Source organism: Salmo salar, chromosome 18 (genome assembly GCF_965601325.2).
Source record: "Salmo salar chromosome 18, fSalSal1, whole genome shotgun sequence".
Lineage (NCBI taxonomy): Eukaryota > Metazoa > Chordata > Actinopteri > Salmoniformes > Salmonidae > Salmo > Salmo salar.
The window spans coordinates 23,664,388-23,681,983 of NC_138308.1; the positions used below are offsets into that span (position 1 = coordinate 23,664,388).

General features: G+C 41.6%; 1 protein-coding gene across 1 annotated transcript; it reads left to right on the forward strand.

Annotated features, from left to right (window-relative positions):
• The first annotated feature begins 2,817 nt into the window (after positions 1-2,817).
• On the forward strand, positions 2,818-14,447 carry LOC106577055 (SPARC). The gene is made up of 9 exons (XM_014154758.3): positions 2,818-2,948; positions 3,354-3,443; positions 4,967-5,039; positions 6,982-7,093; positions 7,196-7,314; positions 7,417-7,571; positions 8,122-8,234; positions 13,574-13,668; positions 13,983-14,447. Exons 2-9 carry the CDS (start codon positions 3,393-3,395, stop codon positions 14,036-14,038), a joined length of 774 nt encoding a protein of 257 aa, XP_014010233.1. The 5' UTR covers positions 2,818-2,948; positions 3,354-3,392; the 3' UTR covers positions 14,039-14,447.
• Positions 14,448-17,596: the final 3,149 nt, after the last annotated feature.

Genomic DNA, 17,596 nt, shown 5'->3' on the forward strand with positions numbered 1-17,596 from the left:
TTATTCATGTAATGATATGTCTAATAAAATCTGTATAGTGGTCATGCATCCCAATGACCACTAGGTGACAGTGTTAAGCTTCTCCCCATCTCAGTCATCTCCCCATCTCACTATCTTCAGCCCCCAACAAACTGTGTACCTTTATAAGGACTGAGGAAAATATTGGATGTTCATACCTAGAGGTTTCTCTAAAAACTGAGAATAGCAATTGCTAGGGGCATCATATGTTTGTCCATTGTGATTACAACACTCCCAGGACCTCTATACCAGGTGCTGTCAGAGGAAAATGTGTCTAAGACTCCAGCCACCCAAGTCATAGACTGTACTCTCTGCTGCCGCACAGCAAGCTGTACCGATGCACCAAGTCTGGAACCAACAGGACCTTAAACAGCTTCTACCCTCAAGCCATAAGACTGCTAAATAGTTAGTTAAATAGTTAACCAAATAGCTTCTTGGAGTATCTGCATTGACCCTATTTGCACTAACTTTTTTGACTCCTCACATACGCTGCTGCTACTGTTTATTATCTATCCTCTTGCCTAGTCACTGTATTCCTAGTTATATGTACAATTGAAGTCGGAAGTTTACATACACTTAGGTAGGAGTCATTAAAACTAGTTTTTCTACCACTCCACAAATTTCTTGTTAAATAAACTATAGTTTTGGAAAGTCAGTTAGGACATCTACTTTGAGCATGACACAATTATTTTTCCAACAATTGTTTACAGACAGATTATTTCACTTATAATTCACTGTATCACAATTCCAGTGGGTCAGAAGTTTACCTACACTAGGTTGACTGTGCTTTAAACATCTTGGAAAATTCCAGAAAATGATGTCATGGCTTTAGAAGCGTCTGATAATCTAATTGACATTGGGAGACGTACCTGTGGATGTATTTCAAGGCCTACCTTCAAACTCAGTGCCTCTTTGCTTGACATCATGGGAAAATCCAAAGAAATCAGCCAAGACCTCAGAAAAAAAAGTGTAGACCTCCACAAGTCTGGTTCATCCTTGGAAGCAATTTCCAAACGCCTGAAGGTACCACATTCATCTGTACAAACAATAGTACGCAAGTTAAACACCATGGGACCACACAGCGATCATACCGCTCAGGAAGGAGACGCGTTCTGTCTCCTAGAGATGAAGGTACTTTGGATCGAAAGTGCAAATCAATCCCAGAACAACAGCAAAGGACCTTCTGAAGATGCTGGATTTAACAGGTTCAAAAGTATCGATATCCACAGTAAAACAAGTCCTATAGCGACATAACCTGAAAGGCCGCTCAGCAAGGAAGAAGCCACTGCTCCAAAACCGCCAATAAAAAGCCAGACTACGGTTTGCAACTGCACATGGGGACAAAGATTGTACTTTTTGGAGAAATGTCCTCTGGTCTGATGAAACAAAAATAGAACTGTTTGGCCTTCATGACCATTGTTATGTTTGGAGGAAAAAGGGGGAGGCTTGCAAGCCGAAAAACACCATCCCAACCGTGAAGCACAGGAGTGTCAGCATCATGTTGTGGGGGTGCTTTGCTGCAGGAGAGACTGGTGCACTTCACAAAATAGATGGCATCATGAGGCAGGAAAATTATGTGGATATATTGAAGCAACATCTCAAGACATCAGTCAGGAAGTTAAAGCTCGGTCGCAAATGGGTCTTCCAAATGGACAATGTCCCCAAGCATACTTCCAAAGTTGTGACAAAATGGCTTCAGGAGTATTGGAGTGGCCATCACAAAGCCCTGACCAGCTCTGTCAGAAGGAATGGGCCAAAATTCACACACCTTATTGTGGGAAGCTTGTGGAAGGCAACCTGAAATGTTTGACCCAAGTTAAACAATTTAAAGGCAATGCTACCAAATACTAATTGAGTGTATGTAAACTTCTGACCCACTGGGAATGTGATGAAAGAAATAAAAGCTGAAATAAATAATTCTCTCTACTATTATTCTGACATTTCACATTCTTAAAATAAAGTGGTGATCCTAACTGACCTAAGACAGGGATATTTAAATAGGATTAAATGTCAGGAATTGTGAAAAACTGCATTTGTCTAAGGTGTATGTAAACTTCTGACTCCAACTGTACATATCTACATCAATTACCTCGTACCCCTACACATAGACTTGGTACTAGTACCCCGTGTATATACCAAAGTTATCGTTACTCATTGTGTATTGTATTTATTATTACGTGTTATTACTTTTATATTATTGCTCTATTTTCTTTCTCTCTGCATTGTTGGGAAGGGTAAGCATTTCACTGTTTGTCTACACCTGTTGGATCAGACGGCTACAGTACCACGGTCCGCTAATACTAGTAATTGTTTTATTCTTCAGATTTTTCAGGTTTTTGCTGCAGCACTCTCAGCACCCCTACTTCCCGCGGCTATTAGGAAAGGGGAACTGGTTCTCATTGAGGCTGGCAGTCCATCACAGACATATAAATGTACAGGCCAGAGCACACATGGATTCAGCCAATACATCTCTCTCTCTCTCTCTCTCTCTCTCTCTCTCTCTCTCTCTCTCTCTCTCTCTTTACATCATAAGTAAAATCAAACCCCCTAATAAACACTCTCACAACACCTACTGTCTGTCTGAATTGCATTTTCTGTTTTCATCTAATTGATTGATTGACTGATTGACTGACCGAAGGTGCATATATTTTCTCTGAGTATTTTGGTCTGCTGATGTGGCCTATACACTGGGGGCTATTGTGAACTGAAGATTAAGAGGAGGAGGTAGAAAGGAGGGGAGAGGAGGGGCAGATAAGGCAGGATTGTAAGAATAGGAGATCAAATAAAAGGAGGGAGAAAGTATAGGCAGCAGAACTTAAAAACAGATACCTATAAGGAAAGGGTGTAAAGGAGAGGGAAAGATATACAGCTGGCAAGACGCAGAACAGCAAGCGGAATAGCAACAGAGGATAGAAGCAAGTGAAACTCTGGTAAGATTTCTGAAGCTGTCTGGGAAAATGACTTGTTCCATATAATAACTTCCTCTGTTGATGGCTAATGTCGTCCTGTCCATGTAACTGAATCTGTCTCCTACAGCACAGTAATAGGAAATTATTGCTTTCTTTTGACTGAGCCTCGTTGTTTTTTTCTGGATTATTGGAATGACTGGTGAATAATGGAGGGCAATTACACCAAATAAGAAAAATATGTGTATATTGTCCAAGCATATATTGACAATCTCAAAGTTATATTTGTCTTTCACTCTTTCGTAAGGGTTATTTTACAGTGAACCATACAAAAGGAAATTGTTTTATTTAATTGATTTGATATACAAGTAGTATACATAAATTGGCCATGTCACTGAAATAGTTCTGTTTGGTTTATTTCTCCTGCAGGACTGTTAGAAACTCTCTTCTCTCACGTTCAGCCTGACTATGAACCTGCTCTTCCTGCTGGTCCTCGCTTTTCACCCTGACCTGACCATGGTGAGTATAACCTTTTCTCCTCATTACATTAGGAGGCTGGGACCTGTTCGGGAGAGTGCAATGTTACAGAAGGTTCAGACAGAAATGTTACAGAAGATTGTAGAACAGATATAATTATTGGTCTGTCACAGTCTATGGTCTGTCATGTCGAATAGTGAATGTTGTCAGCTCTATTCATTATATATCTATCTGCAACGTTCTACATTTTTGATCTCGTTAAGTACGTCCCAAGTAGGACGGAAAGTTGGGACTTTTATACCTTGAAGAATGTTCATAGACGTCAACACATACTTTTATATCCAGTCAGGCACCTGGTAAAAATGTGTGTATAGCTGAGGAAATCACTTGGTATGTCAAAACAACTGAAGGAAAAATAGTAGGTCTTTACTGAAATAGGACACATTTTCATGTAGCATACACATTGAGAACTTTTCCCACATGTTGGAATGAGTTGGAGATAAATCAACATTCCTCTGTTCGTTAATGAGATGGATTTGAGTTGGAGTTGTTAGGCCATAAATTCATGTTAAAGGAAAACTCCACCCAAAACTAGCTTTTGGTATTTGTGTAATTAGTCCAATGTTAATATAGTAAAAATATATTTTGCATGTCAGCAATCAAGTTTTCAAGATATATCACTTTCAAAATACAGAAATCATATGATGCAAAATGCATCATGCCAGCTGTGTTTCTGTTTTTTGAAAGTGATATATCTTGAAAACTTGATTGCTGACATGCAAAACATTTTGGGACTATATCAACAATGGACTAATGAAACAATTGGGCATTGGGAGCTGAAGGAGCAAAAGGAGCTGAGGCCCCAGTATTTTGGGTCACAACCCACTGGGCACAGACATCAACGTGTATTCCACATTATTTCAACGTAATTTCATTGAAATGATGTGGAAACAATGTTGATTCAACCAGTGTGTGCCCAGTGGGAATGCACCTGTTTCTCATCAGGTGTATTCAGGGCAGATGTGGGTCTGGCTCAGACTACAAAGACCATAGTAGTGGATTGAGGATAGTGGGGATTTGGGGGGTTTGGAGCATCCCCCCCTTACAGTGGGGGCTGTTCTATGCCAGTTAGGGTTTCATACACTACAGGGGTTATAGAGGAGACAAGTCATCGATGAACATAGCTTCAATATGAACAGTGAAAGGATTTGAATTGGCTTTAAATTATTTGCTATCAGTGGCAGATTGTCAGGCATGTACAGATTTATCATGGTTGAAGATAAATCTGAAAATTTGGGAGAGGTTCTGACTGTTGCTTGGCCTCTATTTGTCTGAGAACCCAACCACCCAAGATATAATTCAACACAAAAGTCTGTATACAAAACAGAGCAGTTAAGTTATCTACTCATGTTGAGTGGATAGGCCCTACAATATGCTGTACTAGTACAGCATTTTCAAAGGAACACAGCATTAAAAGACAAACGCATGTTCAAGGTTTATTCAATGTTACAAACTGATAACAGACTGGTCTGTCTCTTTTTGCTCCCGAATTCTATGTGTTTCAGGGAGGCAGAGCCCAGCGCAAACAATGGCAGGCTGAGAGCAGTCTGAGACCATATCTGGGTAGAGTGGACCCAGGTGAGATACAGTTGAAGTCGGAGGTTTACATACACCTTAGCCAAATACATTTAAACTCAGTATTTCACAATTCCTGACATTTAATCCTAGTAAAAAATTCCCTGTCTTAGGTCAGTTAGGATCACCACTTTATTTTAAGAATGTGAAATGTCAGAATAATAGTAGAGAGAAGGATTTATTTCAGCTTTTATTTCTTTCAACACATTCCCAGTGGGTCAGAAGTTTACATACACTCAATTAGTATTTGGAAGCATTGCCTTTGAATTGTTTAACTTGGGTCAAACGTTTCGGGTGGCTTTCCACAAGCTTCCCACAATAAGTTGAGTGAATTTTGGCTCATTCCTCATGACAGAGCTGGTGTAACTGAGTCAGGTTTGTAGGCCTCCTTGCTCGCACACGCTTTTTCAGTTCTGCCCACACATTTTCTATATGATTGAGGTCAGGGCTTTGTGATGGCCACTCCAATACCTTGACTGTGTTGTCCTTAAGCCATTTTGCCACAACTTTGGAAGTATGCTTGGGGTCATTGTCCATTTGGAAGACCCATTTGCGACCAAGCTTTAACTTCCTGACTGATGTCTTGAGATGTTGCTTCAATAAATTCACATAATTTTCCTCCCTCATGATGCCATCTATTTTTTGAAGTGCACCAGTCTCTCCTGCAGCAAAGCACCCCCAAAACATGATGCTGCCACCCCGGTGCTTCAAGGTTGGGATGGTGTTCCTCGGCTTGCAAGCGTCCCCCTTTTTCCTCCAAACATAACGATTTTCATTATGGCCAAACAGTTCTATTTTTGTTTCATCAGACCAGAGGACATTTCTCCAAAAAGTACAATCTTTGTCCCCATGTGCAGTTTCAAACCGTAGTCTGGCTTTTTATTGGCGGTTTTAGAGCAGTGGCTTCTTCCTTTCTGAGCGGCCTTTCAGGTTATGTCGCTATAGGACTTGTTTTACTGTGCATATAGATACTTTTGTACCTGTTTAATCCAGCATCTTCACAAGGTCCTTTGCTGTTGTTCTGAGATTGATTTGCACTTTTTGCACCAAAGTACGTTCATCTCTAGGAGACAGAACGCGTCTCCTTCCTGAGCAGTATGACGGCTGCGTAGTCCCATGGTGTTTATACTTGCGTACTATTGTTTGTACAGATGAACGTGGTATCTTCAGGCATTTGGGAATTGCTCCCAAGGATGAACCAGATTTGTGGTGGTCTACACATTTTTTTCTGAGGTCTTGGCTGATTTCTTTTGATTTTCCCATGTTGTCAAGCAAAGAGGCACTGAGTTTGAAGGTAGGCAATGAAATACATTCACAGGTACACCTCCAATTGACTCAAATTATGTCAATTATCCTATCAGAAGCTTCTAAAGCCATAACATCATTTTCTGGAATTTTCCAAGTTGTTTATTAAAGGAACAGTCAACTTAGTGTATGTAAACTTCTAACCCACTGGAATTGTGATACAGTCAATTGTAAGTGAAATAATCTGTCTGTAAACAATTGTTGGAAAAATTACTTGTGTCATGCATGTCCTAACCAACTTACCAAAACTATAGTTTATGGAGTGGTTGAAAAATGAGTCTTAATGACACCAACCTAAGTGTATGTAAACTTCCGACTTCAACTGTAAGTCTGCCATCATTAACCCTAAAAGCGCCAAATTGGTAATGTTAGCAAAGAGGCACTGTCTGTCAAGCAGTAACACTTTCTCTTTTATTAACCTTTTGTAACACAAGTAAATGGTTTTAATTCCCCCAAATAAACATTTGCACACATTTATAGTGAAATTAGATTTTTAATACACATTGACCTTGTTTGTTTAGACTGCAAATAACCCCAATGTAGTTCTGTATCGACTGATTTTATGTTCAAAGCATGAAGTCTCTACCACCTCCCTCCCTTCCTCCCTCCCTCTCCATTTCTCCATCTATCCATATGCAAGTCCTACTATGTGAGCTTCTGAAGTGTCACAGTCCAATGGGCTCCTGGTGCCAGGTGGTGCAGGACAACGGAGTCCTCTTCCCAAAGTGTGTGTGTCCTAAGACCTGCCCACGGTAGGGCCACACCACAAACTTAATTAAGTTGTATTCAAGTGATAAAGAAAGGTGCCTTACACTACAGTATGTCATTGTGCTTGTAATGACCTGTGTGTGCAGGCAGGGGGCACCAGTGTGCAGTGTTCTGGGAAAGACCTATGGGAACGAGTGTCTGCTGCATAGAGAAGCCTGCCGCAAGAGACGTCACATTGGACTAGCTCATAAAGGGCCTTGTCTGGGTAGGACTCACAAACACACACAGTACTGCAGTACTATACCTACATAATAAGTCTTCTTCAAGTCCAGGTTCCACTTCATGCTTGCTTATATTTGTTTCCAAGTTCCCAAGGCAAACTGTACAGAGGAGGAGTATGGCCAGTTCCCATACCGCCTCATGGACTGGTTCCTCCTATTGAGTCGCATGGGAGAGTCCTACGCCCCCTACGCCCCACCTCAGAGCTGCCTGAGCCACGCCCAGCGCTCCCAACTAGCCCAGGTAACAGACAAGAGAGAGGAATAGGGCTGGGCTACTCTGGTCCTGGAGGGCTGCAGTGTTCGCAAGATCTACCGCACCTGATTACACTTATCATAAACTAACTTGAAGAGCATGAAGAGCACTTTGGCGTAAGAGCACTTTGATTTGTGTTGTGGTGTGAAATTGTTACAGTTACCGGGAGCAGATGTCATTTAAGGTTAAAAAGCTCCTGTGTAGCTTATTGTGTGGTCTTCCACTACTTAGAATGAGGGAGCATTCGGGATCCCCAGTATAAATAGGCTTAGTCAATAATCACTAAATGATTCAATAAGAAAGATAACTGGGTGGTAATATTATATCCTCATTCCTGCCTTCCTGACCTCTAGCCCTCCCTTTATCTATTCAACTAACCACATCTTTAACCCAGCTTTGTCCTCCTCCCTCCCTCTCTAGACTCTGTCCATCCTCCTTTTAGGTAAATTGTCATTAGGAGAGCCTGGGGTGAATAGCTCATTGTTGTCATTCAATATTCCTCTGCTTCGATGTCTCCTCTCTCTCCTGAATTGTATAGCGGAGGTTTGGCCTGCTGGACAAGAACAAGGATGGAAAGCTGAGCCGAAAAGACCTGAGGAAGCTACGCTACAAAAGAATGCCTCTAGAGCACTGTGCTACCTCCTTCTTCCAGTGAGCCCCACTCTGAATACACACTTACACCTAATCTTTCTTGTCTTCTATGCACCACATACAAATTATGACATGTCCAAATCCCCATTATGTTCATTCCTGTCTTTATCAGTTGCCAACTGTCAATATCCTTTAATCTCAGTCAATACAAGAAATTAATTCAAATTCAACTGATAATTTCAGAACATAATGGAAAAATGTGAAATTGGGGGCAATGACCTATTTGTAAAGAGAAGGTCAAATGATTTCCTTAGTGTAAAGGATTAAAATGTCAATCGCCCCCATTCCATGTTGCACCTCCCATCCTCATGTTCTCTCTGCACCCCATCTTCAGCAGACATCCTCTGTGCCAAACCCCTTCCTGTGAGCCCCCCCTCTCCCTCTACTACTCAGCCAACCCACCCCCCCCACTCATCACACTCTCCTCTCTATCTCATCCATCCCTCTAACACTCCCGCCTCCATAACCCATGTCCTCATCCCTCTCTTTCCTCACTACTAAGTCTATCCTCTCTCTCTCTCTCTCCACCCCTCTCCCGCCTCAGTCGTAAAGCTGGTGTGTGTTGCCAGTCTGCAGTGACAGGTTTTGTGGGAGTGGGGCTGGCTGGCTCAATGTCAACCTATTCCCAGCAATGATAATGTTTATTACCCACTGTGCTTCCCGCTGTGTGTGGATTAGCACAAATGGAAACGGTACCCTTTTACATTTACATTTTAGTCATTTAGCAGACGCTCTTATCCAGAGCGACTTACAGTCGAGAATGTATACATTTCATACATTTAAAAAAAATAAAAATTGTTCTGGCCCCCCGTGGGAATCGAACCCACAACCCTTCAAAGATAATGTTTCTATGTGCGTGAAGACAAATGTCGGTCTGTTCATATTGTATGCGGATGTGTTTCTTTGCATAAGTCCTTTGTGTTTGCGTGTGTGTCTGCATGTGTGCATGCATGTGTGTGTGTGTGTATTTGCAATAGTATATGTTTGTTTATGTGTATTTGTATTTATTAAGGATCTAAGGCAGCAGCTGCTCTTCCTGGGGTGCAGCAACGTAAAGGCAGTTATATACATTACATTTCATCCCACTTTTCACAACATATTAAGTGTGTGCCCTCAGGCCACGACTCTACTACCGCATATCTACAATACAAAATCCATGTGTGCGTGTGTGTAGAGTGCGTGTGTTATCATGTGTATGCGTGTGCCTGTGTGAGCGTCTCTTCACAGTCCCCGCTGTCCACTGTGTATTTTTATCTGTTTTTAAAATCTGATTCTATTGCTTGCATCAGTTACCTGATGTGAAAAAGAGTTCCATGCAGCCATGACTCTATGTAGTACTGTGTGCCTCCCAAAGTCTGTTTTTGACTTTGGGATTGTGAAGAGACCTCTGGTGGCATGTCTTGTGGGGTATGCATAGGTGTCTGAGCTGTGTGCTAGTAGTTTAAACAGACAGCTCGGTGCATTCAGCATGTCAATACTTCTTACAAAAACAAGTAGTGATGAAATCAATCTCTCCTCTACTTTGAGCCATAAGAGATTGACATGCATGTTATTAATGTTAGGTCACTGTGTACATTTAAGGGCCATCTTAAATTAAGTTAAATATGTATTGTAAATGTTTATCAGCACAGCATTATGACAGCATTTTCTAAACTGCAGAGCCAATTGTAATTTTCCTAAGTCCCTCTTTGAGGCACCTGACCACACAACTGGATAGTAGTCCAGGTGCGACAAAACTAGGGCCTCTAGGACCTGCCTTGTTGATAGTGTTGTTAAGAAGGCAGAGCAACACTTTATTATGGACAGACTTCTCCCCATCTTAGCTACTGTTGCATCAACATGTTTTGACCCTGATTGTTTACAATCCAAGCAGTTTAGTCACCTCAACTTGCTCAATTTTCACAGTATTCATTACAAGATTTAGTTGAGGTTTAGGGTTTGGTCAATTATTTGTCCCAAATACAATGCTTTTAGTTTTTGAAATATATAACTTATTTTTTGCCACCCATTCTGAAACTGACTGCAGCTCTTTGTTAAGTGTTGCAGTAAATTCACTCGCTGTGGTATCTGACATGTAAAGTATAGAGTCATCCGCATACATAGATACACTGGCTTCACTCAATGTCATTAGTAAATATTGAAAAAGGTACAGAGCCTAGACAGCTGCCCTGGGGAATTCCTGATTCTACCTGGATTATGTTGGAGAGGCTTCCATTAAAGAACACTGTCTGTGTTCTGTTAGATAGGTAACTATTTATCTACGATATAGCAGGGGGTGTAAAGCCATAATACATACGTTTTTCCAGCAGCAGACTATGATCGATAATGTCAAAAGTCTAACAAAACAGCTCCCACAATCGTTTGATCATCAATTGCTCTCAGCAAATCATCAGTCATTTGTGTAAGTGCTGGTCATGTTGAATGTCCTTCCCTATAAGCATGCTAAAAGTCTGTTGTCATTTTGTTTACTGTAAAATAACATTGTATGTGGTCAAACACCATTTTTTCCAAAAGTTTACTAAGATTTGGTAACAGGCTGATTGGTCAGCTACTTAAGCCAGTAAAGGGGGCTTTACTATTCTTGGGTAGCGGAATGGCTTTTGCTTCCCTCCAGGCCTGAGGGTACAGGCTTTCTTGTAGGCTTAGATTGAAGATATGGCAAAAAGGAGTGGCAATATCGTCCGCTATTATCCTGAGTAATTTTCCATCCAAGTTGTCAGACCCAGGTGGCTTGTCATTTTCACCTTAAATTTCATTTAAGGTGCTCCAAAGATTTTTACTATCATTCTTTATATCATTTGTCTTTGTTTCATAGTATATTTTCTTCTTCTTTTTATTCATTTTAGTCACATGATTTCTCAATTTGCAGTACGTTTGCCAATTGTTTGTGCAGCCAGACTTATTTTCCATTTCTTTTGCCTCATCCCTCTCAACCATAAAATTTTTTCAATTCCTCATTAATCCACAGGGATGTAACAGTTTTTACAGTCATTTTCTTAATGGGTGTATGCTTATTAGTGACTGGAATAAGCAATTTCATAAATGAGTCAAGTGAAGCGTCTGGTTTCTCCACAAACCAGAAAATATTCTCATCAACATAGGAATCAAAACAAAACATATTGTATGACCTCTTATACACTATATTAGGCCCAGACTTTTGAACTTTGGTTTTCCTATATATGGCTACTATATTGTGATCACTACATCTGATGGATTTGGATTCCTTTAAAGCAAATTGCTGCAGCATTAGTAAAGATGTGATCAATACATGTTGATGATTTCATTCCTGTGCTGTTTGTAACTACCCTGGTAGGTTGATTGTTAACCTGAACCAGGTTGCAGGCACTGGTTACAGTTTGAAGCTTTTTTTTGCGTGGACAGTTTGATGAAAGCCAGTCAATGTTAAGGTCACTCAGAAATTATACCTCTCTGTTGATATCACATACATTATCAAGCATTTCACAAATATTATCCAGACACTGACTGTTAGCATTTGGTGGTCTATAGCATCTTCCCACAAGAATGGGCTTTAGGTGAGGCAGGTGAACCTGTAGACATATTACTTCAACAGTATTTAACAGTAGAGCCTCTCTAAGCTTTACAGGAATGTGGTTCTGAATATAGACTGCAACACCGCCCCTATTGGCATTTCTGTATTTTTTATAACCATGTATTGCTACAACTGTATCATCATCACTGTAAACTCTCCTTCCAGACTCATATTAAACATCTCCAATCCAAAATTAAATCTAGAATCGGCTTCCTATTTCGCAACAAAGCCTCCTTCACTCACGGCGTCAAACATACCCTCGTAAAACTGACTATCCTACCGATCCTTGACTTCGGCAATGTCATTTACAAAACAGCCAATACTCTACTCAGCAAACAGGATGCAGTCTATCACAGTGCCATCCGTTTTGTCACCAAAGCCCCTTATACCACCCACCGCTGCGACCTGTATGCTCTAGTCGGCTGGCCCTCGCTACATATTCGTCGCCAGACACACTGGCTCCAGGTCATCTATAAGTCTATGCTAGGTAAAGCTCCGCCTTATCTCAGCTCACTGGTCATGATAACAACACCCACCCATAGCAAGCGCTCCAGCAGGTATATCTCACTGGTCATCCCCAAAGCCAACACCTCCTTTGGCCGCCTTTCCTTCCAGTTCTCTGCTGCCAATGACTGGAACGAATTGCAAAAATCGCTGAAGCTGGAGACTTGTATTTGCCTCACTAACTTTAAACATCAGCTATCTGAGCAGCTAACCGATTGCTGCAGCTGTACATAGCCCATCTGTAAATAGCCCACCCAATCTACCTGCCTCATCCCCATATTGTTTTTATTTGCTTTTCTGCTCTTTTGCACACCAGTATTTCTACTTGAACATCACCATCTGCTCATCTATCACTCCAGTGTTAATTTTCTAAATTGTAATTACTTTGCTACTATGGCCTATTTATTGCCTTACCTCCTCATGCCATTTGCACACACTGTATATAGGCTTTATTTTTTTTCTATTGTGTTATTGACTGTGCACTTGTTTATTTCATGTGTAACTCTGTGTTGTTGTTTGTGTCGCACTGCTTTGCTTTATCTTGGCCAGGTCGTAGTTGTAAATGAGAACTTGTTCTCAACTAGCTTACCTGGTTAAATAAAGGTGAAATAAAAAATAAAAAATAAAACATGTATTATTTAAGTGAGTTTCAGAGATAGTCAGAATATGAATGTCGTCTGTTACTAGCAAGTTATTAATGCCATGAACATTGTTTCTTAGGCTACATATAGTATGTTAATGTGGGCTATTTTTAGCACTTTTCTGGGATGCTAGATTGTTTTTATTGCTTTACTGGGAAGCCCATCAGCAGTAGACATGACAATGTTATTTATGTTTGAGCTGATAGTGCAGGGTGAGCTGCACAGTGGGGCAAACCTCCTCAGTGCTAACTGTAGAACTCTGGTTCATAGGCACATGATTACTGTATACAATAGCTGTAGGATCAACAGAGGCATTCAGGGGAGTTAGAGGGACATAAATTAGGTTACTTACATTGTGACTGCCAACACCCCTGGGATAATGTACATTTGCTACAGCATTACAACAACGACACAATGGTAGGGATTATCTGAGCTGGGCTTGGGTCATTGATAAGTCATTGTCTCAATGCAGCCTTGAAATGTGTGGACAGATTCCAGGAGTCAAGATGATTTGGATGGACTCCGTCATTCCTGTAGAGCATCTTCTGTTTCCAAAAGGTGTCAAAGTTACTTATAAATGTTATTTCAACAGAGCTACAGTAATCTTTTATGTGGTATTGTGTATGTTTATTCTCTGCATACAGGTCGTGTGACCATAACAAGAACAGTAAGGTGACCCTGCATGAATGGATCTCTTGTCTGGTGGATCGCTCAGAGATCTGGTTCCACAGCTTCATGTGTGGGTGAAATCCCTTAACTTCACTCTCCAGACTATGCAACATTATCAAATCAAATTGTATTTGTCACATTCTTCGTAAACAACAGGTGTAGACTAACAGTGGAATGAGTACTTACGGGCCCTTCCCAACAACACGTAATAATAAATACACAATGAGCAACGATAACTTGGCTATATACACGGAGTACCAGTACCATTACCCTTAAATCCTAGTGAGTCATTTGTTTCGTCTTTAATTGAACTAAATTTGATTACAGCAAATGCTTTGATTAAAACAATTGATTATAGCAAATGTTTCTTTCTCTCTCTGACAGCTATGAAAATGGGATCCGGTAAGCTGTGTCCCATGAAGACTGACAACCACCTTTGACCTGGATATGAACACCTCTCCTCTCGCATTGTGTATTTATTCCTTGTGTTATTATTTTTAAAATGTTCTGTTACTTCTCATTTTTATCTGCATTGTTGGGAAGGGCCCGTCAGTAAGCATTTCACTGTTAGTCTACACCTGTTGTTTACGAAGCATGTGACAAATAACATTTGATTTCATTTGAATTTGATTTGTCTACACGTGCATCTGTTTATCAATGCTATCTACACTCTACAATCATCAGCATCAATTAATTATCCACTGCCAGTATCATATTTTCACTACTCCCTCTAACGGTCACACTCAGTACTGCATTTGTTTTTGATTAATGACATCATCTGTTTTGAGAAGTCCACTGTAGATTCGTCTGTGTGGTGAAATGGCCTGTAATAAATGTCTATGAGGCTTGGCTACCTTCTTAGTGTCTATATGGGCATGGCCGGAGGAGAGAGGGGCTCATTAAGAACCAGGAGGACGTGTTGCATGGATCAAGCATTCAATTACTGTGGAGGGAGAGATAGATGGAGAAAGCCTCACAGAGACAATGGGATACTGTGATGGAGGGAGGATGGAGGGAAGAGATAGAAAAGAGATGATGTAAGGAAAGGACGCTTAGTGTGAGAAGCCGTTACCAGGGAAGGGAACAAGGGATAATAGGGGGAGACGGGGGAAGAAAGAGGAGTGTGGTAATGCACTGTAAACGAAGGAGGGGAATAAGAAAGTGTGTTTAAGGAAGGGGGGTAATGCACTGTAAATGGGGAGTAGAGATGATGGTGGGTAAAGTAATGCATGAAAAATAGATCAGAAATGAGAGAAAGAACAAAAGGGAGATGGAATAGTCTGAGAGAAGTGGGAGAAGAGTAACTGAGAAGAGGTTTGATGTTGTGGGAATAGTAGCCATGGCGTATGATATTTGTCAACAGGAAGCAGGAAATTAAGAAATAATGCACTCTTGTAAGGTCAAAGAGCCAAATCATCAGCCCTTACACAGTCCAGTACATAATTTTGAGATATTTGATCTGTTGTCTCAGCTTTTCCACAGCTCTCATTGTGTTTTGTTTCGTCTGTGCGTGTGTGTGTTCTAAAAGATCAATAGGGGATGTGCGTATCCCGGGGTGGGTTCCTCGGTTCCACTGGTGTCTCTGGATTAATTATCCCTCACATTTTTCTTCGCTGGGAGGAGGAAAGATAGAGAGAGATATTTCAATATTCAACATAAGATACAGATGCTTCTCAGACACCGGGCAACGGAGGAATGAGATTTGCAATGTGCCCAGATAAACCCACAAAGAATCAAAACAAGATTTTTTTCCTGATGTCTCAGATTCGCTCTCATCACTTTTGATTAAGACGAGACCACTGGAGGCAGTGTCAGAGTTTTAGAAAAGAAGAGAGGAAAAAACAGACGGTGAGAGGAGCTGTAAATTAACAGATATAGGAGCGTGTTCGGAGATCAGCCAATTGAGAGCAGGCTGTATTTACTAATGAGTGACCTGCACATCAAGCTGTTAACACAGTCGCCACGGCAAGTGGAAAGGAGCTCTGAATACAAATTCCATCCCCCCTTCAATTGCTCCCCCATCCCAGGGGACTTGCTCCTTTATCTGTGAAAATGAAATGTGTTGTTGGGGCCACCCCTGGAGGTCCCTGCCTCCCTCCCTCTTTGCGTCTTCATCCCCTACATTAATACATTCCCACTCATTACCTCAAGACCCCACCTCCAACTCCCCTACCCCCCCCCCCCCATCCCCCACACCCAGGGGAGGGTAAAACTGATCCACAGGGCCCCCCTCCTGTCCTGCTCGTTGTCCCTCCCCCCTCTACACTTACTCACACTCACCTACAATGTTCTTCTCTTTCTGTTGTCACATGTTGGATGTTGTATAGCTAGATCTTTCACACCCCCCAACCCAACCTTCTCCCCTCCCTGTGGTGATCTGATCTGAGATGATGAGATAGTGTATGTCTCTGACTTCCCCCTCCCTCACTCTCTTTCTCTCCCTTTCTCTCTCTCTCTCTCTCTCTCTCTCTCTAGGGACCCTCTGCCAGCTCAGGAGCAGATGGGTGGCTGGTGATGATACGTTGTTAAAAATAAAGATTCCTGTTAACCCATTGTCAGCTAGCAACCTCTCTCTCTCTTTCTCAATTCAATTCAAGGGCTTTATTGGCATGGGAAACACATGTTAACATTGCCAAATATCTCTATCTCAAACTGGCCAGGCAACACTCCACAACACAGTCACAGCACTGTGTTGCTACATCCAGTCACTCTACAAACAGTCACCATGCTGTTTGTCCCGTACAACTGAGCCCCCAACCCTAAAAATATTCCATTTAATACATGATCGTCATAAAGACGGTGCCTGCATTATGCATGACTTGTAAGCAGACATAAATAATAAATGAAAGTGGCAATTGTGCAGTTTCTTTCATGCAATTATTTAAATGAAATTTTCTCTCTTGGTTTTTGTCGCTCTCAGCGGATGGAGTTAGTCCAGTGACAGTTTGTTGATAAATTATTAAGGGCAATATAAGAGAGGGAAAGCTGTAGGATCAAAAGAAATATCCAGGCCAGCTCTGATGGTGCAGACCCCACCAAAGAAAGAGAGAGAAAATGAGAGATGGAGAGAGGCTCTGCATTTTGTGGGTGTCTGACCTGGTATACCTGTCATAGGCTAGCAGGCAAGCTGAGTTACCTTACAGATACAACGGGGACAGAGGTGGATTCTGGAACAGGAAATACTTTCCTGACATTACTTTCGGATATGCTGATCCATTTCCCCCCCACTAAACAGCAGCACTGAAATAAATATAATATACACGCAGTCAGTTGTAAATAGGCTATAACCCCCAAAGGTCAATCAAAATCTAGCCTTCAAAGCATCAGCTATATCGTGCTCTGCCAGATTTTCAACTTTTAAAACTTCAGAGGGATTCTAAAGTGGGCCAGGGAGGGAGAAATAGGGGGAGAGCTGATAGCTTTGAAAGAGTCCAGCAGCAGTGAGGGGTCCTTCCTTAAAAGGGTGACAGATTTTGATACTGCTCCGATCATTAATATTCTCATTAATACATTTGCAGATGGTATTGCTTTAAGCCCCCATATTGCAGAGGGCTCTCAGGTTAGTGTAATGACAGACAATACCCCCTCTGGGTGAACTGGCTCCATTCAGAGCTCCTCAATAGCCTTGCTGAAGTAGCTAAAGAATGGGTCAGAAAAGCCCTGGTGAGGGAAAAGAGAGGGGAGTAGCACACAATGCAAACGATATTGATTAAAGACCGGAGCAGAGAGTACCAACATGAGGCTCTCCATTGTGTGTCTTTGTGTGGAGATGAGAGGGAAGGCTGGGTGGGGTTGGAGAGCCACTGATATCAATGTGCTTCTTGCTCCTCTGAGAGATGTACCTGTCCCCTACGTGGCTCCGTACCTCCTCACACCACACCACTCCAACCTAGTTCCAGGCTTTAGACATTGCTTGCCCCACGCTATACTGTGTTGTGCTACTGTCACTGGCTGGTGTGGACACAGTGGTATTTCATTGACATGTCTTCTGTCTGTTA